This window comes from Saccostrea echinata, unplaced genomic scaffold (assembly GCF_033153115.1).
Source record: "Saccostrea echinata isolate AGI-Se365-2 ecotype Australia unplaced genomic scaffold, CSIRO_AGI_Sech_v1 ptg000012l, whole genome shotgun sequence".
Classification (NCBI taxonomy): domain Eukaryota; kingdom Metazoa; phylum Mollusca; class Bivalvia; order Ostreida; family Ostreidae; genus Saccostrea; species Saccostrea echinata.
The window spans coordinates 17,203,683-17,226,564 of record NW_026889761.1 but is presented as its reverse complement, the minus strand read 5'-3'; the positions used below and the strand labels follow the sequence as shown (position 1 = coordinate 17,226,564).

Below are 22,882 nucleotides of genomic sequence, written 5' to 3'. Positions count from 1 at the left end.
TTCATTTCAGGTTTATTGTTTACATATATCATCTGCTTTGAAATGTGGTAGGCGAGGAATATTTTTTTTCAAATACACGATCATAAAATTATCGAGGTCAATTTTGAAATTTTAGAGTTAAGAAATTCACCTGTATAGGGCTTTATCAAATGTATATGTATATTCCTGATAATTTTCATTTGTAAGAGAAAATGAATATGTTAAATGCATTTTAATCACGATCGGAAGCTTGCTTGGCTGATAGTTGTCATCTGCATGTTTTCAAAAACTTTATTCCGAATGACATACGGAGGGTATAAGTACCATTATATAATGAATGTATCCTACTGAATGTTTGATCCTTTGATTATTATGCTTTTCTGTATTTATTCATTTAAAGCTGAAACTCATATGTGTAAATATGTTGGATGTAACTAACATGTAGGGAAAGGGTGAATAAAGTTTTTAGAACTTTTGTCCGATTCCAATTGTAAAGTTTATAGACAATAAAATATGTTCAAACTAACAGAATTTCAACTTTTTATTGCTGAAAATTAACTTCCATAAAAGGCTAACCTCCGTAACGATATTTTTTCCAGAAATGTTTTGTTAATATCAGAATCGTATCACACGACTTTAAAAATAATGTTATACTGTTTTTTGCTCAACATCAGAAAAAGAAATATATCTCAAATCTGGTTAATGAAAAAAAAAAGTGAGTCTTGTTTCGGCATTAATTCTGTAACATTGCCTTAAAACCATGGGTATATCGAAACTGATTTGTGCATCGACATGTCTTTCTTTCAGTACACGGATATGTCCTTAAGAGAATTATGTTGTTCATTATTGGCTATTTGTAGCAATTATTTTTCCCCTGAATTAACCTTTTTATTTAGAATGACTGTGATGTAGAATTACAGTTTAGATGTACATGTACGTGTATTTACTGGAAGCACAGCAGGTAACAACGTTGCCTTTGCTTGTAAAGCTGATCATTTTAATTGTACTCGTATTTTAGAAGAACTGTGATTTAATTCTACAAGTGACAATCCAGCTTATACCCACAGCTCCCTTTCTAAGGAGGAAATTCCTCAAAATCATTTGTCACTTTTGAATATTTCAATATTCCCAACAAGCAAAATGGATTATTTTGAATTATCATATTTATACTGGATTCCGAAACTTCCTAAAAATCCTTGCAAACACACATAGAGGGTTCCAGTAAATTTTCTTCCAAGCCTCTTTCTTAATTTCTCACTAAATATTAACAGCAGTGAAGGAGAAACTTCATGAGTACTGCGTAACAATATATTCAAGAAGTGGTGTAAATCAGACGTGGATACTTTAAAATTCCAAGGAACTTTTGGAAAATTTGAAATCACAAAATTTGACCAAAATCAATAACATAAAAACTTACGACTTTTCAACTCTGTATACAACCATTCCCCACGATAAGTTGAAGTCCAGGCTTTTTGACATCATTGACAGCTTCTTTTTCAATAAAAATAGAACTCGTAAATTTACTTACCTTATCATTGGTCATTTGCAAAATTATTTTGTTAAAAACATTCTGATTGTACACATAAGTACTCTGAAGTGATATCAAAGAGGTACTTGAGTTTCTGATTGACAATATCTATGTGGTGTTTGGAGACCATGTATTCCAACAATCTGTTGGAATTCCTATGGGTACCAATTGCTCCCCGTTGTTAGCAGACCTTTTTGTATTCATATGAAGCAGAATTTATTCGAAATCTTATACACGAGAAAAAGAAATCTCTTGCTGTGGCCTTCAATCGAATTCAGATATATCGACGACGTGTTATCAATTAACAATAGTTATCTCCATTCATATGTCGACACGATATATCCCAGTGAGCTTGAAATAAAAGATACCACAGATTCTGACACACCTGTGTAGAATGATACATTCTATCATTAAGTCATACTACAGAGTCTGACACATCTGTTTGACATCAACTTGTCAATAACTTACCCCATTTTAGAAATTGTTCATATGTAGAGCATGCTCTTGCGTATCGAATCAACTGAGAGATATACACCCCTATGCAGGTGATGAAGGTATATTGCCGCATAAGTTGACGATTGAAAAGTCGAAGATTGAAAAGACGTCACGTTTATCATAAAGCTTGGTTGTTAGATTACCAATAACATCTCTTTCTAGTAAAATATCCAAATATGAAACAGATGTGTCAGACTCTGTGATATCTTTTATTTCAAGCTCACTGTAGCTGGGATATATTGTGTCGACATATGAATGGAAATAACTATTGTTAATTGATATCACGTCGTCAATATATCTAAATGTCGATTGAAGGCCACAGCAAGAGATTTCTTTTTCTCGTGTATAAGATTTCGAATAAATTCGGTGCTTCATGTGAATACAAAAATAGGTCTGCTAACATCGGGGCTCAATTAGTACCCATGGGAATTTCAACAGATTGTTGGTCAAAGATATAGAATGTTAATAAAGATATAGAATGTTAATAAACTTAGTACTTACTATCAGGTCTGGTCTAGTCTCAAAGAAGAGTTTTGTCTTTGTCAAATATCTTCAAGTTTCATAAACATCCAATCTGACCAAATTCTCTGTGTATTCTATTTGAGAACAACTCAGATAACAAGAACCACTAAAACTTTCAACCAATAAAATTACAGAACCCTGACATAATCTTTGAACTCTATTGCTCACCAATTAAATAAAGGGGTGGATCTGGGATTTGTATTACCGGAAATTCATAAAATCTTATCTAATTTCATTTATATCAATAATATTTATTCAAATATTATGTGATATATATGTTATATACAGTTAAAACACACAGCTACATTTTTCAACTCCTCAAAAAAATGATGTCTTCGTCATTCTCCAAGAAGAATGAGCAAATTAAAATGTTAAAAAAAAATACATTACAATTTACTGAAATTTACAAATTAAGTTTTCTTAAGATAATCGAGAAATGTTTTTAAAATCTCACCTCGTTCCAATCCTTGACAACGCTCGTCTTGTAAGATTTTCTGTAGTAACTTTGCTTTCTCTGACCAATGCGGATCAATATTTACTTGTTGTCTAACAAAAGTTCCACTTCGTAGCCATTCTGGCTCCCTTCTTTGCCTGCTTGATCTGCGTGTAACAACAACAGGTAAACTGGTATCATCAGCTGCCGGTTCAGTCTCAGCTGCTGGTACAGTCTCAGATTCTGTATCAACATCAGCTGTTGTTTCAGTATCAGCTGCTGACATATCTGCTTGTGATGCAGATTCCATAAGAGTCTCATCTGCAGTTTCTTTCTGATAATTCTCCAACATGGTGGGCGTCCCGAGCCGTTTGGAGATCTCCATCAACAATCCCAGTTTCCGTTTCAGATTCAGATAACACAGTAGGGACATCAGTTTGGTGACTTTGTTTTCCATTTGAAATTGTTATGTAGATTGCCTCTTCTTCATCATCTGTATCTGAAAAAGTATCTACAGTGGACTGTGTGTCACTGCATTCCCTCTTATTCAGTCTAGTTCTAGGCTTTAGTGTAGGTTTCCGCATTGCTGGAACTGGTTTCTCTTGTTTGAAATCAACCTTTGGTTGAAACTTTGTTACATGTCCAATGGGTAAAAGTAGGTTTCTATGAAGCATCCTTATTCTACCAACACTGTCTTCTCTCTGAACTTTGTAGACAGGAATCCCTTCATTTGGTTGGTTGATCACCAGATAGGGTTCTTCTTCCCATCTGTCTGCAAGCTTATGACGTCCATCAAATGCCACAATCTTAACCTCCTCTGGATTTAAGTTCATAGTTATCCTTTTGTCTTTTCCGTGATTTCTGTGCAGCCTCTGATGCCAACTGATACATGTAGGATTTCCCCAATGGTTCTTTCAAGCTGTCTATGTACTTTGTAAGGGATGCTGATTTCTGATTTCTTTATCTAATCCAAATTCAATGTCTATTGGCAGATTAGCTTCTCTTCCAAACATAAGATGATAGGGTGAACATTTTTTTTAGTTTCCTGCTTCATGCAGTTGTATGCGTGTACAATGGGAGCTATGTAAGATTTCCAGTCTGCTTTCCTTGATTGTTCTAATGATCCTAACATGTTTATTAAAGTCCTGTTAAAGGGCTCACAAAGTCCATTTCCCATCGGGTGGTATGGTGTAGTTCTTGATTTTGAAATACCGAAAAGTTGACATAATTCCTTGATAAGTTTACTCTCAAAGTGTGCGCCTTGATAGAATGAATGCGTTTGCGGAGTCCATAGTGTACTACAAAATGGTTGAAAAATGTTTCCGCTGTTGTTCTGGCTGTTGTGTTTCTAGTTACGAGTAAAATGATCCGTTATCACAAATACATTTTCATATCCCCTTACTTCTCTCCAAACACAGGAAATCCATACACACCAGTTCAAGCGGCTGCGAGGTGATGATGTTGGTAAGTTCTGCTTTGCCCTGGGTCTTGTTACTGAGCAAGTGGTCGTTCTGAGATAGAAATTGATTCTATACAAGGTGTTGTTTGTGACTTGCTGATGGCGCTTATAGAATCTGAAGAGATGGTGACCATTTGTATACTGTTTGGCTGTAATTGTGATAATGCAACTGCCGCTGTGTTGTTCTTCCCTGGTCTGTATTTGATGTCAAAATCCTAGGCGGATGATGCTACAACCCATCTGTGGTCTGTTGCGTCTAATTTGGTATTGGAAAGAATGTAGGTTAATGGGTTGTTGTCTGTAATAGCAGTAAATTTGGTTCCAGATATCGTATAGAGGGTATTTTAAAGGGATGCTAACTTTGGCTTATTTTTGCGGTTTTGAAGCAAAACGCAAAAATTTTAATCGCCAAATTTGCACCCTTCATTATCACTAATGAATACAAGAAAAATTACTTAAATAGCTTTGATTAGTCTGTCGTATAAGCAATATAACTTTCACCTGGTATTGTATTTACTCAAACGTTTGTGTAAATCTGTATGCAAACGTATATTAAATGTACCGAAAGTTATCTTAAAGATGAATTTCGTCTCTATTGCAATATCACAGAACTCCGGCAAAATTATTTGCATACCTTTGAGCATGCAAAATGCCAAATTTTGATTCCGCTAAAGAAACCCGCTATAAGGTAAATAATCCTTGAACTTCTCTGTGATTGACCATTTCAAAGCCAAAAACTCAGGGCAGGGTAATTTCGTTCTGCTTGTGTGTCTTTTGCTAGCATATCCTATGACTCGTTCAGCCCGTTTTGTTCTTGGTAAAGAATGGTACCGATTCCTCTGGAACTAGCATCAGTATGAAGTTCAAATGACAGTGCCATGTCTGGACAGCCAAGTATGCGTGGTGATGTCAAGTGCCGGGGTAGAACATCAAAAACCTCTTAATTGTTAATCTTTACCCCATTTCCAGTTCATTGATGTCTGTTGTTTTCCTCTTTTCTTTAAAGAGTGTGGACTAGGTGTTAAGTCTGTAAGTGGTCTAGCAATTTTGGAAAAATTCTTAATGAATTCTCGATAATAGCCGATGAATCCTAAAAAATTTCGGACTTCTTCTGGCGTTCTCCGTGTTGGCTATGGCTTCACTTTATCCACTTTGTCTAGGTCTGGTGCTATTCCCTCTGTTGAAATAATGAGTCCAACATACTTAACCTTAGTCTCGAAGAACTGGCATTTAGATGAAGGAATTTTTAATCAAGAATTCCGTATTCTTTGTAGAACTTTGTCTAGCCTTTCGAGATGATGCTCAAATGTCCTTGAAAACACGATAATATCATCCAGGTAGATTAGGCAAATACTAAGGTTAAGGTCTGCAAATATGTCTTCCATCTACCGTTGGTAGCTGGCAGGGCCATTGGCTAATCCAAATTAGATTCGTTCATTCCCGAAGAATCCAAGTATACCTACAGTGAAGGCTGTGCGCTCCTTGTGTTTTTCCTCCATCTCTTTTTAGTGATAACCACTTTTCATATCAAGGAAAGTGAAATATCTGTTTTCATGTAAAGAATCTAAGATTGTTGTCAATTCTTGGAAGAGGAAATGCTTCCTTTACTGTCCTCTGGTTTAATTGTCTGTAGTCGATGCACATCCTCAGTTGACCAATCTTTTCATCTCTTGTGACAAGACATTTCCTTGGGTACAAATATTTTTGTATAACCCACTTTTGTAAAAACTTTAACCTTGGCCATGTTTTGAAAGGTTGGAGCTAGGGGTTTCATATTTCTCAGGTGTATACCTTGCGACAAGAGCTTTCCTTGGGTACCAACAATTTTGACCTACTTTTGAAAAAAAAAAACTTTAACCTGGGCCATAACATTTGAATAGTTGTTGATATGGCTTTCGTATTTCACAGCTATATTCCTTGTGACAAGACCTTTCTTTTGGGTACCAACATTTTTTGTCTCTTGACTTTGGAGTTTGACTTGCATTTGCGAACCTTAAACCTTTGCCACGAGCTGCCTTAAGGGGGCATCAGCGTTTCACAAACACATCCTGATTTCCATAAATGGATGAAAAATGTCATAGAGGACAACTAAAAGTGTCACACCATAGTGATAATCAACTGTCAAACTAGGAATGTGGACATCACAATAAAAAAGACAAGCTTTTTCAGTTGACTTTGTCTGCAGGATGATACAATTTTTCCAGGCTGCTAGATTTCAGCCAATCAGAAAGGAGAGAAACATCTATTCCTTGACTAAAGGGATATAATATAATTCTCCAAATATCATTTTCCAGAGATTATGATATCATAATAAGATTCAGTAATGTAGTGGAATAAATGGAGAAATTCTTATTATAGGTATGATTTTATATTTTATTCCCATAAAATGTAACATATGAAGAAATTGGGAAAAAAATGTTCCTATATATAAAATTAATTTATTTAAAATGAAATCCTATAAATTGAATCATGTAAAAATTACAGCACCATGCTTTGAAGTTAACTCATTGTTGAAGTATTACATATACATGTTTACTGGTAGAGTTGTATATACATAAAATGGTACTTCTGGTTAGACAAGTGAGTATTTCCTATTTAACAATTAAAATCATAATAACAACTGCTTCAAAATTTTACAAATTTTTACAAAACTAATATCTAGAATAATCAAATAAGATTGGAATGGAATGCCTGATTAGACTAAGGATCCTGAATCGGTTAACATCCATCCAACAACACATGGTTTCATAATTATCTAGGATACAAGTCTATAAATAACGCACAGCATCCACTCACTGATAAAATTACAAAGGAATAAACACTCTAGAACAAAAATATATTAAATTTTCCTAATTAAAATATTTCTAAAATCATTAAGGTATACTAAATCCTAGAAGCTTTCCTAGCTGTCCTAATTTGCTGGTGTAGTACGTAGGTACGTATGTCTGCTTGACGGGATCCTTAGATGCCTTGTATTCCTCTACGTCTGACAAAGACGAGACCCCGGTCAGGACCAGGAGGGACTTCATACCACAGTTTGTAGCCATTGATATGTCTGTATTACATCTAGAAGAAAATACAGAAGAATATTTACATCCACTGAATATTGTCTGCTTTATTTCTTAATGCGAAAACTATTGCTGTTTATCAGTCAGTAAACACCGCTTAGCATATCACCTCTACCGATTTCTTTAGAAGTGGCTGTTCAATGAATGGAATGTACAATCACATACATGTCAATAATATAATGTTTCATCTACTAAATCCTACTTCACATGATTATTGTACAGATATAAACAATTAAATGTCTTTCTTTGTTTGTTAGTATGGGAATTAACGTTGCAGCTATTGCAGAAAAAAAATTACATAACCAAAGAGAGCATTTTATTGTTTAAATGAATAGTACAGAAATGTTGTTCATTTAGATCTCCCTGAATAAAATTTTGTCAGTTTTTATGGTGTGAAAGGGATCTGCAAGTTGGAGAGAAACAGGAGCATTCCATGTTAAGGCTTTGCTAGTTTACAAATCTGTACATTACAGATACATGTATAAATCAGATAAAGGGCTTTGTTTCAGCTCAAAAAAAAGAACAATATCATCCAAAGCTATGACCACCACAACTTGTTCATATTCAAACTAACTACTCTAGGCAGTAAAAACTTTTGTTTGTATGCAATAATTACTTTCTAAATGCAGTAATTACCTTCTAAGCAAATGCATCTATTTTTGTAAAATGTTACAAAAATATTTTTTTTTATTTGCAGTTTTAAGACACGAGGGTTTTAAGGGATACAGTGAATCCAACCTTACCTGTACCTCATCATTATACACTTAGAGGGGTCCAAATTGCAAGCCTGCTGTAGACAATTAAACAAGTGCAAAAAAAACCCTGTCTAATCCAACATGCAGTAGGAGACCAATTCTGTGATGGAATAGACAGAGTATCAGATTACACAGTGTAAAGAATATAGAAAATAGCAAGATGGGAATGGAAATAAAGGTCAGACTTTACAGTGAAATGGATTGCACAAGTGTTGGATTAGACAGTTTTCACTGTATACTTACCTTTCCCCAACCATTAAACACCTACAGGGGTGCAGATTGTGGGCCTGCTGTAGACATTTAAACATGTACTTACCTATCTCCTACCATTAAACACCTGGAGGGGTCCAGATTGTGTGCCTGCTGTAGACATTTAAACATGTTTATCTCGGGCTTTCCCATCACTAGCGGCTCCCTCCTGGCAGGGACCTTCACAGCAGCCACAATGGTCCCCGTCCCTGAGGATTAAATGATAAAGAGGCACAATTATACAGGGTAAAATTAAAATGTAAGACAGGAAATTCTTTCATTGGGTTTCAAAAGTAAAATAATTATATACAGACACAAGACCATATTAAATCTGGTTCTTTAATTGACAATGGGCAGTATTCACTGTCCTTACAATTAATATATAAAAACTTGGTTATCTATGTAATGACAAAAGTTCCCAAACAGAAATCTTGATAAATTGCAAGAAAAAAAAATGGCTTAACCTCTTAATCATTGTCAGTGAGAGTACAATTCTTGTTTGTAAAATTAGTGGGTACAATTTTTCAAATTTGTCTGTAGCAGATAAAATTTGCTCTGTAAAAAGTCATTAATTTCATGCAGCTGCTTATGAACAAGCTAGAATACTCTCTATTTGGCTTTTTGAGAAAACAGTAAAACTGTCGAGAGAAAATTTATGGAAGCCCTACCTGGTACCACATATGGTACGTTCAAAGGAAGATGAGAGTCCTCATTGGTAGCCAGAAACAACGCCCCCTCTCGTCTGGCATAGGAAGATGCCTTCATTATTTTGGGATAGGAAATGTATTTGTCAAATCCAACCAGGACACAATTTATCTGAATACAAAACAAAAAAAAGTCATCATATTCAATTTAAAGAAAGAACATGATACAAGCAATGAACTTTTGTGAGTCCCTTCTTTCTGACCATTTTACCAGAATCAATGTAAATTACACGTATTTGCCTGATAGACTATTACAAGTCTTGTCTAAGACTTTATAATACAATGTTTATGCCCTATAAAAGGGCCTTTCATTTAGTTTTTGTATGTCTTTATAAAGGGTTTTTATCAGGATCTGAATTTTTGAAAAATGAAACACTACTACATTGTATATTCTTGAAATATATGGTTATCGTTTAATTATGAAATAACTTTGAAAACAGTCATAATTAGGTGATAAAATGCCCGTAATAGAGAGTTCTCAAAGTAAAAATCTCCACTAATTAGATGGGGGTCACGTGGTACTGAAACGTCATAGGCGTCAATTTTCAATTAGAACTCGTAAAGCTTATCGTATTGACTAAGAAAATGTATCAAATAGATTTTGACGTTGAATAATATACACTACACAATAAGATCAGTGGAAATTTTGACATCAACGATATTCTTTTAGTTACAGACGGTCAATCTTTTATGTATGAACGTCTAGCAGAGAGAAATAACCAATAATGTATTAACATATGTTATTTTCCCTCACATTTTTGTACACAGACAAAAATATTGTATGTTCTTTCTCAACAATACTAATCAGCTTCAAAACTAAAAGTTATCTATAAAACAAAAGGAGATAGTCTAAATTGACTTTAGGAAGTTTCAACACCAGTGGAAGTTAGTCTAGTGTTTTACTTTTTATAGTATTCTCTTTAGAGAAGTAGTCATGCAGGCATAGCCTGTTGACTTCTTTAAAGAGAATACCTAGCTAAATTTATACGTTTATTCATCTTTGTATTTTTACTACAAGTTCTTCTAAATTTTTATCCCCCCCCCCCCCCAAAAAAAATTATCACTGATTTTTATCTTGATTGAATCTCAAAAGTTATGTAATTCAGGTTTATATGAAACAAAGTTTAAAACTTAGAAGGTAATAATAATTATAAATATTTTTGGTAGTTTTATGAGGAGACACAAAAACAGTTATTTGAGTAATTAATGTGACATCAGAACTTAAATATCAAAAACTTTGACATTTTGTAATGATTTTTCAATTCGGGTTATCTGTCACATTTTATTACTATAAAATGATTATAATCAAATGCAAATGCTGATGATAAATGAAGGAATTTATGAGGAAACTGAAAATTGTGAAAAAAAATTATCAAACAATGCTTAAACACAATGTTCATTGACACAGATAAATATACTGACCTCAGGGTCAAGGTTCAAACCAGACACAATTTGAAAAGATTCCTGATTTTCATCTGGAGGGTCTGGCTTAAAAATAAAAAAATAAAAATAAATAATATTTCGTTGGCATGAAAAGTTTCAAAGTTATAATGTATCAACACTTACTCCTTTATTTAGTGGATACCACTCATATGATCTCATTTTTCATGTCAACAGTTGTGATGTCACAATAGTGTTTGCATGAATTGGATCAAGTCAAATATAGTGAATTCTGATTTTAAATGACATTTTCAATTCAATTCAATTCACTTTATTGACAATTACCATGTCGGCATACAGTCATGACATAAAACGAATTAACAAGAATAATACATACATATACAAAGTGACAAATGTGAGTTGAACAAAATAATGTAGAGTATATTCACATATTTCTAAGTATTCATTGCTGACTTTCTTTTCTGGTGTCAAAGCACTTTTTCAAAAAACAACATATCCTTCTAGCAGTTGTAATATTTGTAGGATTGACAATTTCTCTAGTGGGATTATCACTAGTATATGTGTTTACATTAAATATATCAGTATAATTGCATCTAAATTGGTCATACTTTGAACAGTATAGAACAAAATGTTTTTCATCTTCATTAAATAATTTACATGAATAGCATAAACGTTTTTCTCTAGGAATAGGGGGTTTACAGTATCTGCCCGTTTCAATATACAATGGATGGGCACTGATCCTTAATTTTGTTAATACAGATCTAAAACTTTTCTTTAAAGGCAGCTTTAAATAACTTTGCAATTTGTATTCATTTTGAATTACAATTTTACTATAAAAAGCTAACTTTCCAGAGTTTGATTTGCTTATATTTTTCAGTTGTTCATGTATCTTGTTTTGGTAATGCTCTTGTAATTTGTTTTTCAAGGTTGTGTGAGAAATATCCAAAGAAGTGATATTTAATTTTTGTAGTAATGAAGACAGTTTTCTTTGCCAAGATATTCTAGATACAAGTTTTTTGTCTTCTTTAAATGCAGAAATCACTAAATAATTATTATAATCATGTTTGTTTTCCATTTCCTTAAGTCTCTTAAAATATTTAAACATATATTCATAACATAAATAGTACAAAGGAAAACGACCCATTATTGTAACATTTTATCACAGTGAAACATGACTGGAGAATAAAACATATCAGAATAAGAAAGACTAAAAAAAAAAAAATAAGCTGAACACTTACACCAATCCCAGTATGATTTAGACCAAATCTATCCAGTTCTACTCCCATGCTGGGATTTCCAACAACATAAATCTTCCCTTTGAAGTTCATGTTATGTAAGTAAAGGGCTGATATGTAACTAGTGCAAACAATTTCCTCCTGAAAAATTAAAATTAAAATAAAATTTTTATGCTGACTTTTCAATAAACACCAGTTCAATAGATGATATAGGTGAAGTCTTGATATTTACGCCTAATACAACATTTTTTTCAGATTTTGTAATCAACTTTTTAAGAAATTACCAAATAAATTTACTCTGGGAAGAAAAATAAAATGATTTTCAGACAACAGATTAATATGGAAGGCCATGACCTTTCACAAAGACTCTTAATTTATGCTCTTAAATCAGGATTCTAAATTCTTATGTATTCTGCAAAATCAGTCTGAATACAATAACTGTATATTCTTTTATAGTAAAATATAACATTTCAGATTTAAAGGTGCTAGAAAAAGTTAGTCAGCTGTATAGTGGCATGTTTTATTGTTAGTGGTACAAGTACATGGCCCTTGGCTGTAAGCTCACAGAGTGAAGGAATTGAGTCGGTGGTGGAATGCATTGTTCAACCTTGTCATTTGTGCAATATCAGTAGTTGGAACATAATTATGACTCAAAAGAAGACAATAAGACTCAATGTGTGTGGCACACATATTTATAGCTAAGCCACAAAACTTAGTGTTTTGAGCATATTATATGGCAATAGAAATGGAGCATAGCTCAATTTGTGGAGCTCATACAACTCAGAGAATGAAGCAGACCTGTACATGAACCAGTGGAATTTATCAGTAACAGGGAAGATAAATTAAATATACCTAGGTTGTTAAACATTCTTTTCTGTGTTATATCCTAGCCTTGTAGTACATGTACTCACCTCAGTGGCAGGAAACCCCAACTTAACACATTTCTGGGCATACTCAGACCTGGTCTTTGTGCTGTTATTGGTCACATAAAATATCTTCTTCCCCTTCATACAGAGTAAAACACTGATTGTATACAATAAACATAGTCAAGCTTATACATGCATTACAATATCATTACAATTTATTAAAAGTTTGACACATACAATCCACTAATCACTCATATTCAAAATTGTTTTATACTAGAAGTACATTTGATATAAAGTTGAGTTTATCATTTAGTGTAGCATGAGATTCATGTAAGAAAATTTATGCTCAAGAGGAAAATGAATTAAGTTACATGTATAAAAACAAAATATAATGGATGCCTTACCAAAGATTTGAGTCCTTTAATAGTTTCCAAGCTCCCAGGAATAGATTCACTAGCATTCCATAATACTCCTGCATTCAGAGAGATTTCATAAGATTACTATAGATGTGAAGTATTGGCAATACTCAAATATCCAATCTTCATCTTATTTAAAATAAGTATCGGCACCATGTCAATGTTTCCAGTATAACCATTAGTTCTTTATATATTGAAATTGCATGCCCAGTACCCCAGTACCGAGATATTATTTACTGCAGAGGAAGGGTTAAAACCTTACAAAAACAATTTAACAAACAAAAAAACTTTCTGGGTAGAGTAGCAAAAGATATCGTATCGTCAAGTTTTAAAGGGGTCTGGACACAGTTGCATTGTTTACAATTTTAAATGTCTATTTTATTAAAAAAAAATAACTTAAGTTTAATGATTTGAACTTACATGAATATTCTAAGAACTTAATAACAACAACATTCTTCAAAACATCACGTCAAACACCTGTTTTTGTAAACAGGGCATAAGCTCTGTTATTGTTAATGTTTACCTTCTACCGGGGTGTTTACAATTTGTTTAGTCTAAACACATCACTGAGAACGGACTGACGTACAATATTAAAGTTTAATTACTTTGTGAAACTGCAAGGATATGTGTCAAATCAAACACATCCCGAAATTTGTAGTTTTAATAATTTCCAGATAAAAGAAGTTTCTAAACACTCTTTTAATTAATATATATTCGGTGTGAAATGCTATAGCAACATAACAGTTACAAGTCATGATATTATTTAGAAAATTTTAGAAAATATGAGCTTCAAATCTGTGTCCCAGCCCCTTTAAGAATATGTAGTTTGCATTATCTGTGTAAATTGTTTTTAAAAAAGGAGATGAGTACTACCTGACTTGTACTGCCTACTTGGTGTCACTATTCATTTGTACAGCAGTCAGCTGTAGTATGCAGATGGATTTAATACTGCATTTATACACTGACCAAACATTTTAAAAATTATGAACATTCTCATCAATTACCGTCACAGTCGAATAAGAAGTTATCCACGGTATTTAAGATATCTTTTGCAATTACTGAATTAACTTCTTCACACATCTTGGAGAATCTTCTAACTCCTGTAAACTTTGAGAAAAATCGTCTATGCATAGGCTGATAGGTCACAAGAAGTTGAAAGTGAGATAACCAGTTTATGGAACTAGTCAAAGGATCGAATCCGGAAAACTCGTATACATATTAATTTGCTTATTTTATTTTAGGTCACAAAAAAATCATCATTTTTTTTTGCTTTTCCTCAACCCTAGATTTAATTTGGGTAAGTAAGTAATCAGTTATCTAGCCAAACTTCGGTTAAAAGTAAAGTTATTCTTCTATGTAATGTCCCGAGTTTTTATGGTACGACTTGTTCAACACCGACTTACCCACTTTTCTGAATGTGGACCCAAATGTTGAGCTAATTAAGGTATAAAGTATACTTGGATTACCTTGTTCTTGAATGACAACAAGCAGAAACTTGTGAATTTAAATAATACATAACAGATACATGCATACAAGAGGAAGCAATGTCTAAAATAACTGTATCAGCTGGTGCCTAACTATCAGCTGGTGCACTGTGCCATTGTATCACTACTCAAGAACAGTATTCAGTAATAACAGGTTACGTGGTGATCAGCAAAATCTGCTAAGTAACATAACCTTGGTTGGTTGTCTAAACAGTCACTTCATTTTGTTACAGAATCTGTCCGTGTAAAATGTCAGGTTTACTCTTATGATCACACTCATGTACTCACTGCCTTAATTGTAATCCGAAATATCTGACGTTTTCCTGGCTTTTTTTTACGATTTTGATATTTTACGTGCCAGGAAAATGTCAGAACCGGCGCCATTACGAAAACTGGAAATTCGTCACCTTCAACTGGAGGCATTCTCGGGTTGATTTTCGATACTTGCGAACCGAATTAAATGTTGAATTCACAACTTATCAATAGAAAAATGCCTTTAGTACTCATCAAAATTCTTTTTCATGGTTTGTTTGTAAAATATACAGTCCGGGGAAAACATTTTATCAGACCCTCGAGTTTTGTTTTCAATTCGTGCATTTTAAAATCTTGCAAGACCTGTTTCGAAATGTAGAGTGATATTTCCTTTTCATCGATATTGGTGAGTATTAGAAGCATTGTGCTATTGATAAATTGTAAGTTCGGCATTTAATTCAGTTCTCATGTATCGAAAATTGCTCCGATTGAAGACGGCGAAATTTCCAGTTTTCATAATGGTGCCGGTTCTGACATTTTCCTGGCACATAAAATATCAAAATCGTGAAAAAAGCCTGGAAAACGTCAGATATTTCGGACTAACTGCCTTGTTACAGTATTACATACCTGTGACAGAGTTAAACAATCACAACTGGAGATTTGAAAATTTTCAGCCAAAGTTGAGCCTCAAAATTGAAAATTTTTCACCATCTTTTTTTCAAATTGCAAAAGACCATCCTACCCCCTAAATTAAGGAAAAATTACCATAGAAAACCGAGATCTCTGTTTCAGTATCAATAAAAAGTTTTGAAAGTTTGGAGAACTTCATCCTTTCACTGTTTAGTACTTTAAAAAAAAATTATGAAATTGTTGTCTAGTTTTAAAAAAAATATATATGAATAAGTTTTAAATCAAGTGAAGTGAAATTTGGTATTGATAACAATTTAGTCAAATGACAAGTCTGTATGATATTATTTTTAAAATCAAAATAGAATAATTAATGTCTGTTCTTGCATATTACTTTTATTTTATAGATCAACTCAGATGCACTGAGGTGTACTTGTAACAAACAATGTAGCAGCTGGACTGACTGGAAAAGTAAATACTGACGGATATGCCTGGAAAGGTCAAAGTTCGTGTGGTTGCAGGGCGGGGCTTACCTGTTATGGATAGATCCACTGACCTTACAGATGCTTATGTTGAGGTATCATGAAAATAAACAATTTCATATTTGAGTTTTCAGTAGTATGCACATTCGCATCAAAAGGACCCCAAACACTACAACTTGTAGTATACTATTTATGTAATATCAATGTAATTATGTATTGTAATATTACACATGTTGATGATTTTGGTAATTTTGTATTGATTCTATTGATGTTAGAGAAAGATTACATGGCATCTTGATAAAGAATCTGTTATTCAAGAGAAGCTTTCCTTTTTTAATCAAGGTACGATTTGGACCTGATGTTTTTAAAACTGATATCTGTAAGAAGTCCCTTAATCCACAGTGGAACTCTGAATGGTTCAAGTTTGAGGTATGTTCAAGTTAACTCTAGAAAGGTATAAATTGTACAGTCTCATCAGGTATAAAGTATACAAAACAAAACCTAAGTCACCCTTCTCTGACTGTCCTTGCTTGTTGACCTGAAAATTTTCAAGTCTTTAAAATTGCTGTATCAGTGTATGTACTTGTGTACATGGAAGTTTATATAATGTGTCATGTAATTATCTTTAATGGTAAAAAAATTAAATCCATATAGACTTTCATATATTATGTGGATGCATGAACATGATGAAAAAAGTAAGCATTTTATTTGGTGGATTTAAGGGAGAGCACTTTACCTTGATCCACAGTGGTTGTGACTAAGATAACTTCATGTTTTACTTCCATTAAAGTTCAGGCCACCATGTGGTACATTTTTAGCTCTACTGGTCAGAGACCAGAAGAGCTTATGCGATAGTAAGGTGTCCGTCGTCCGTCCGTCTGTCTGTCTGTCTGTCTGTCTGTCCGTCTGTCTGTAAACAATTTTTCAAAACGCTACTCCTCCTAGTTTTGGTCCGATTTCAATATAACTTGGCACACAAGTAGACTATACTAAGATACATAATTTAGTGCATCGGTTTTTGATTTCGATGGACGGTGTTGCCATGGTTACTAAAAATAGAAATTTCTGTGAAATTCCTTTAAAACGCTACTCCTCCTACAGTTTTGGTCCGATTTCAATATAACTTGGCACACAAGTAGACTACACTAAGATACATAATTTAGTGCATCGGTTTTTGATTTTGATGGACGGTGTTGCCATGGTTACTAAAAATAGAAATTTCTGTGAAATTCCTTTAAAACGCTACTCCTCCTACAGTTTTGGTCCGATTTCAATATAACTTGGCACACGAGTAGACTACACTAAGATACATAATTTAGTGCATCGGTTTTTGATTTTGATGGACAGTGTTGCCATGGTTACTAAAAATAGAAATTTCTGTGAAATTCCTTTAAAACGCTACTCCTCCTACAGTTTTGGTCCGATTTCAATATAACTTGGCTTACAAGTAGACAACACTAAGATACATAATTTAGTGCATCGGTTTTTGATTTCAATGGACGGTGTTGCCATGGTTACTAAAAATAGAAATTTCTGTGAAATTCCTTTAAAACGCTACTCCTCCTACAGTTTTGGTCCGATTTCAATATAACTTGGCACACAAGTAGACTACACTAAGATACATAATTTATTGCATCGGTTTTTGAATTCAATGGACAGTGTTGCCATGGTTACTAAAAATAGAAATTTCTGTGAAATTCCTTTAAAAGACTACTCCTGCTACAGTTTTAGTCTACTTCTAATATAATTAGGCATACAAGAAGACTATACTTAGATACATAATTTATTGCATTGGTTTTTGAATTCAATGAAGAGTGTTGCCATGGTTACTTAAAATAGAAATTTTTGTGAAATTCCCATTAAACGTTACTTCTCCTACAATTTTGGTCTGATTTCAATCTAATTTGGCACACAGTTAGAATACACTACGATACATAATATGTATTTCTGTTTTTTTATTTGAGTGAATGGTCATGGTTACTAAAAATAGAAATTTCCATGAAATACTTTCAAAACGCTACTCCTCCTACAGTTTTCATTTGATTTCAATATAACTTGGCACAGAAGTAGACTTCATTAAGATACATAATTCTAATTATTGTTGCATGTTGCAATGTTTCAAATCCAAGTGCTACTTTTCTTTTGTTATACAAACAGACCAGTAGAGCTACAGTCTCATCAGAGACTTCTGGTTTAACTAATACAGAGAATTATTTATGTCAAATAAATCCAAACAAATGTATTCTGCACTTAACTAGCATAATCTTTTTTTTTTACTGTTTTCCGTGGAATTTAAGTAATGAAAAAATTGTTTTGTGAAGTATTTAACATTGTAATTTTAGTTTCTTATTTTTATAATGCTCAGGGAGAAGATGAGAGTCTTCAGGATGAACCACTAGAACTGAGGTAAAAATTTATACCTGTTAAGCATTCAACAGATGTAGAGTAACAGCAAAAAATCAAGAACACTATCCATGAATGACAAACAAAGGAATAATTTAGTACACTGAAGGAAAGATTTAAAACAGTTACTTTGATAAGTATATTTTGAGCATATAAATTGTAAAATTTATGTAACCTGATGATTTAGCTCTGAGTTGTTCTCAGTTTGGAATTTGTTTCAGGGTGCTGGACCACGATACATACAGTGCTAATGATGCAATAGGAAAGATTTACATTGATCTCAACCCTCTACTGACGAAGGACATGCCCAAGGTCATCAGCGGCTGGTTCCCTATCTATGACACCATGCATGGTATGGTCACATTAAGCTCAATATATATAGACTTGGAACAATAAACTAGTAAGAAGGGTTCAATAATTTTGTGGGTAAAATACATCATATACAGAACTTGAGAAAATGAAAGGTTGTTGACATTTTTTGTAATGATTATGTATTTCAATTACGTTTGAACTTAAATATCTTAAACATGTATATAGAATATCAGGGACCTCTATCAAAAGGTCAAAATATCAATGTTCAACTATTTTGTTTTATGAAATTTGTCTCGGACATATCTAGACCTCTGCTGAGGCTACACCTGTAAAATGCAAAATAATGTACATTTTTGTCACATTCAAAATATACCCAATGAATTAATTATAGACATATAAATTCTTCAAATTAATATGTAATTCTAAGTCATTACGTATCTTGTCATGTAAAATTAACTATTCTGATGTAAGTTTTACTATCTATATTGTTGACATTTTTGTGTTGCAAATGAGAAAGATATACAATAGGTAGCAATATTAAGTGATTGACAGTGTAATATCTCCGTATCAAGGTATTCGAGGTGAGCTCAATCTGATTGTGAAGGTGGACCTGTTTTCAGACGTTAACAAGTTCCGTCAGTCATCATGTGGCATCCAGTTTTTCAGCAGTGAGTATAAGTGATACACTTAAGAACACATATTATTCTTTGAATACTGTAAGTGTTCACTGTTTTTTTTCCACCGGGTCATACTGTATGTGTACTTAAAAAAGCAGGCTTCATATTTTAGCAGCTTTGGCGTGAACAACAATGCCCTAATTCATGAATACCATTAATAAAACATTGATATACAAATACAAACCCAAACATGTGTAGTGCTAATTCATGATAATGCCAACCACTCACTACCCAGTGATTATGCTAAATTTTAAATAATTTATGTACACCTACAGTAATAACGCCGAATCACAATTTTTGTTCAATCCACTGGTAGCAAATTAATGCTGATTTCTTCGATTGCCACTGTATGTCTTAAAAGGGCTTAATTGACTGCTTTGGTACAGGGTTCTCTACCCTTTTAATTGGGAATTTTATATGGAAAAATAAGAAACAATGATTGGAAATATTTTTGAAATGTTACATGTAGGTATTATCAAAATAAAGACTATTATATTGTTGGCTTATCCTCTATGCACATTTCCATATAATCACAGAATTTAATATTGTTGATAAAAAGCATTGAAAATTCAATCTGCTTGTCATTTGGGAATTTTTACCTTAATTTTGTGAAAAGAAGAGTCAGTTTTCAATTGGGACAAGGTCCTTTCTGGGCCTGCATGGAAGGTATATCAAATACAACACAACACAAAAAGTATCTCTTTTCTGATAGAATTTCTTATAACATTTGAACAAGACATTCATGTGTCATATTTGACAATGGTTCGAGCTCAAATACTTGTAATTGGATGGTGGAAGTACCTGAAAATATATATATAAAAAATATTCTGCCTGAAGATGTACTTTTATGATTGTTTCAGCTGCAGAAGTGCCTTCAGGGTATCGCATGCAAGTTATTAACGGATTTGTAGAGGAATTAGTGGTGAATGATGACCCAGAATACCAATGGATTGACAAGATCAGAACACCGCGGGCATCTAATGAGGCACGACAACGACTCTTCTCCAAGTTGTCAGGTATTTATAGCTAATGTTAATGATAAAGAAAGAGATTTATTATTTATATTAAGTTATCAGGTACTCATGACATGAAATAAATGAAGTAAGATACTTGCTTATGCTTTGTGGTATACAAGATTAAGTGCCAAAAATGGTCTGAGAATACATCTTGACCTTTAGAGTGTTGTTATAAAATATGAATCACTAATGACAATATTTTGTAGGTGAACTTCAGAGGAAAATTGGTGTAAAAGTAGCAGAGTTGGGTGGTAATGCAGTGATAGGGTATGTTTTGGAAAATACTTTATACCTTGTTAATAAGTCTGTAAAATATAGTGGTGAGTAAGTCTGAGTTTCTTCATAAAAGGATGTTGATAATACATTCAGTGTTAATGTAGTGATTATCTAGGCATACATTCCCATTATTGCTATCATACTTGTAGTGTTTATCCATGTATGAACATATATACCATCACTGGAAATTAGTTTTTTATCTATCTAATCTATTTCATTTTTCTGATACAATGAATTAAATCAACTGACCTTTCTTTCCTAAGCTATTGTCAATGCTTTGATTTGGAGGGTGAGTCTGGTATTGTGGCCCGAGGCATTGGAACTGGAGTGACCTTGATACGACCTTCACAGTTGATGCCCCCTTCACCTCAAGGGGCCTCTCCTCAATTCAAAGAGTAAGTGACATCTCTTGTTATCATCATATTTTACAGTCAAATGTTATTTTCATTTGTTGATTCTACATGTATATATATCAGCTGATTTTGTATTAATTATGAAGAGACTTTTAAAAATGCTTACCTCAAATGGGGTATGAATTGATAATTCTCATTGTCCAAACTTTGCAGAAAGGTTCCTCTTTTAGAGCAATTAGAAATTTGAGATGACCACTGGTTTTTGTTCACCAGACAATTTTTGAAACTGTTCATGTTATAATTAAAGAACCTGTTAGTGTAAATGTGTGCATTAGCATCCTAATCAACAGTTTTGGAGAGGCTACTCCAATAGGGCTAAATTTCAGTATTTGTACTGGAATAACAATTTCTCATTGCAAAGAAAAAATCCTGCTGGCAGGTTCAGAGATTGACTATCAGGTTGTCCTGTCCATCTCTATATGTGTTTGTACATGTATGTTTATCCTTAATTGTATCCTCCAGATGTAAGACATAATCACATAACTTTTTAAGATGACTTTATATCTTGGGTTATGATGAAGGTTAAGATCTTTGTCTCATCAAGATCATCCCCAAGTGTGAATGGCTATTTACATGTACATGTATGAATTGTAAGTTACAAAAGACATACAGGTATTTGTGTTTCACAAACACACATTGTTATTCGTTATAAACATTTCAATTGTTTTGAAACTGTTAATGCTACAATTTATCAGTCAGTATATTTAGATTTGATGTACAATATTTCTGAAGTAAGTACATACACAATGTGGTGTTTATCACACCAGAGAATTTTCTTTGTTGTTGTGTATCATTGATAAGTAGTGGAGAGTGGTTTAGATTATTTCATGTTTTAGTAACAATCAGATCTGTACATGTAAAATAACATTCATTTGCTAAAACTTGTACCATGATCAGTAACGTTTCATCACTTCTAAGAATAACAATAACATATCTACATTGTGATAAATTTATTGTTGATCACAAGCAGGGGCTAAAAACTTCACTATGATTGTGTGTGATTTCTAAGAAAAATTGTTTAAAGGACATGAAAGTTTTATTTTGAAGTAAATCTTTTACACGAACTTAACAAAAGTTCATGTAAATTCTACAAGTTCCTAGATTACTGGTACTGTAAAACTAAAGTCATATATTTTCATGGGGTCAAATTTTCAAGGTATGGGGGGGGGGATATTTATGGAGGAAAAATATTGGTTCAGGGATGGGGGGGGGATTTTGTGGTTGGAGAAATGTTTAATAGTTATGTATATGAAACTTTCAATTTTGTGATGGACCTGGATTTGTGGATCTCTTCTTACTGTGAAAACAAAAAAAAAAAAAAAAAAATTAAATCTCCATGGAAATCAGTGACTTCACAATATGATAAATAAGATTGGTAGCTCTGTTCTGCCCACTGATTTTAAGGAAGGTTTTGGTGTTGTGAACTGTATTTGATAAAAAACTTTTTTTGTAATTACATGTATGTAGTAAAAACACTAAATGTTGTCACTAATTATTTTTTATTTAGAATCCAAATGCACTTTGATAATAGTGAAACACACTTAATAATTTTCATGTCAAACCTAGTGCTAGTCAGGATTAATATAAAAATATTTAGTATTAGAATGATGTTTTCCAGTCAAAATGTTGTTTTTCTCACTGCTCTTCATTCCTAAAAATGGTCTTGCATGTGCCTTGTATTTAATAATTATTGCTATGTTAGAAAAAATACAAAAAAATTGAAATATAATGAAGTACTTGCAATGCAGAATTGAGGTCAACCATAGTCGAGAAATGCTTATGGTAATTGTATTTTACTCAGTCATTTTTGTGAACTTTATTTCAAGCAAT

General features: G+C 33.1%; 2 protein-coding genes across 3 annotated transcripts in view; one reads left to right on the top strand and one right to left on the bottom strand.

The window, feature by feature from the left end:
- Positions 1–6,838: 6,838 nt before the first annotated feature.
- On the bottom strand, positions 6,839–14,251 carry LOC133185441 (glycerol-3-phosphate phosphatase-like). Its single transcript, XM_061320641.1, has 8 exons — positions 14,115–14,251; positions 13,099–13,166; positions 12,740–12,832; positions 11,832–11,969; positions 10,615–10,680; positions 9,157–9,304; positions 8,556–8,697; positions 6,839–7,482 (listed from the first exon to the last, which is right to left on the bottom strand). The coding sequence occupies exons 1-8, from the start codon at positions 14,239–14,241 to the stop codon at positions 7,290–7,292; spliced, it is 975 nt and encodes a 324-aa protein (XP_061176625.1). The 5' UTR covers positions 14,242–14,251; the 3' UTR covers positions 6,839–7,289.
- A 262-nt stretch (positions 14,252–14,513) lies between these two features.
- Positions 14,514–22,882, top strand: part of LOC133185435 (C2 domain-containing protein 5-like) — a 31,047-nt gene continuing 22,678 nt past the window's right edge. Inside the window, exons 1-9 of one of the 2 annotated variants that reach the window (XM_061320632.1) lie at positions 14,514–14,554; positions 15,881–16,050; positions 16,298–16,384; positions 18,321–18,361; positions 18,580–18,710; positions 19,243–19,338; positions 20,208–20,363; positions 20,570–20,630; positions 20,903–21,034. In XM_061320632.1, coding sequence (XP_061176616.1) covers positions 15,961–16,050; positions 16,298–16,384; positions 18,321–18,361; positions 18,580–18,710; positions 19,243–19,338; positions 20,208–20,363; positions 20,570–20,630; positions 20,903–21,034 — 794 coding nt within the window. In that variant the 5' untranslated portion in view covers positions 14,514–14,554; positions 15,881–15,960. The remainder of the gene's footprint in view (positions 14,555–15,880; positions 16,051–16,297; positions 16,385–18,320; positions 18,362–18,579; positions 18,711–19,242; positions 19,339–20,207; positions 20,364–20,569; positions 20,631–20,902; positions 21,035–22,882) is intronic. The other variant, XM_061320633.1, reaches the window with a different exon arrangement.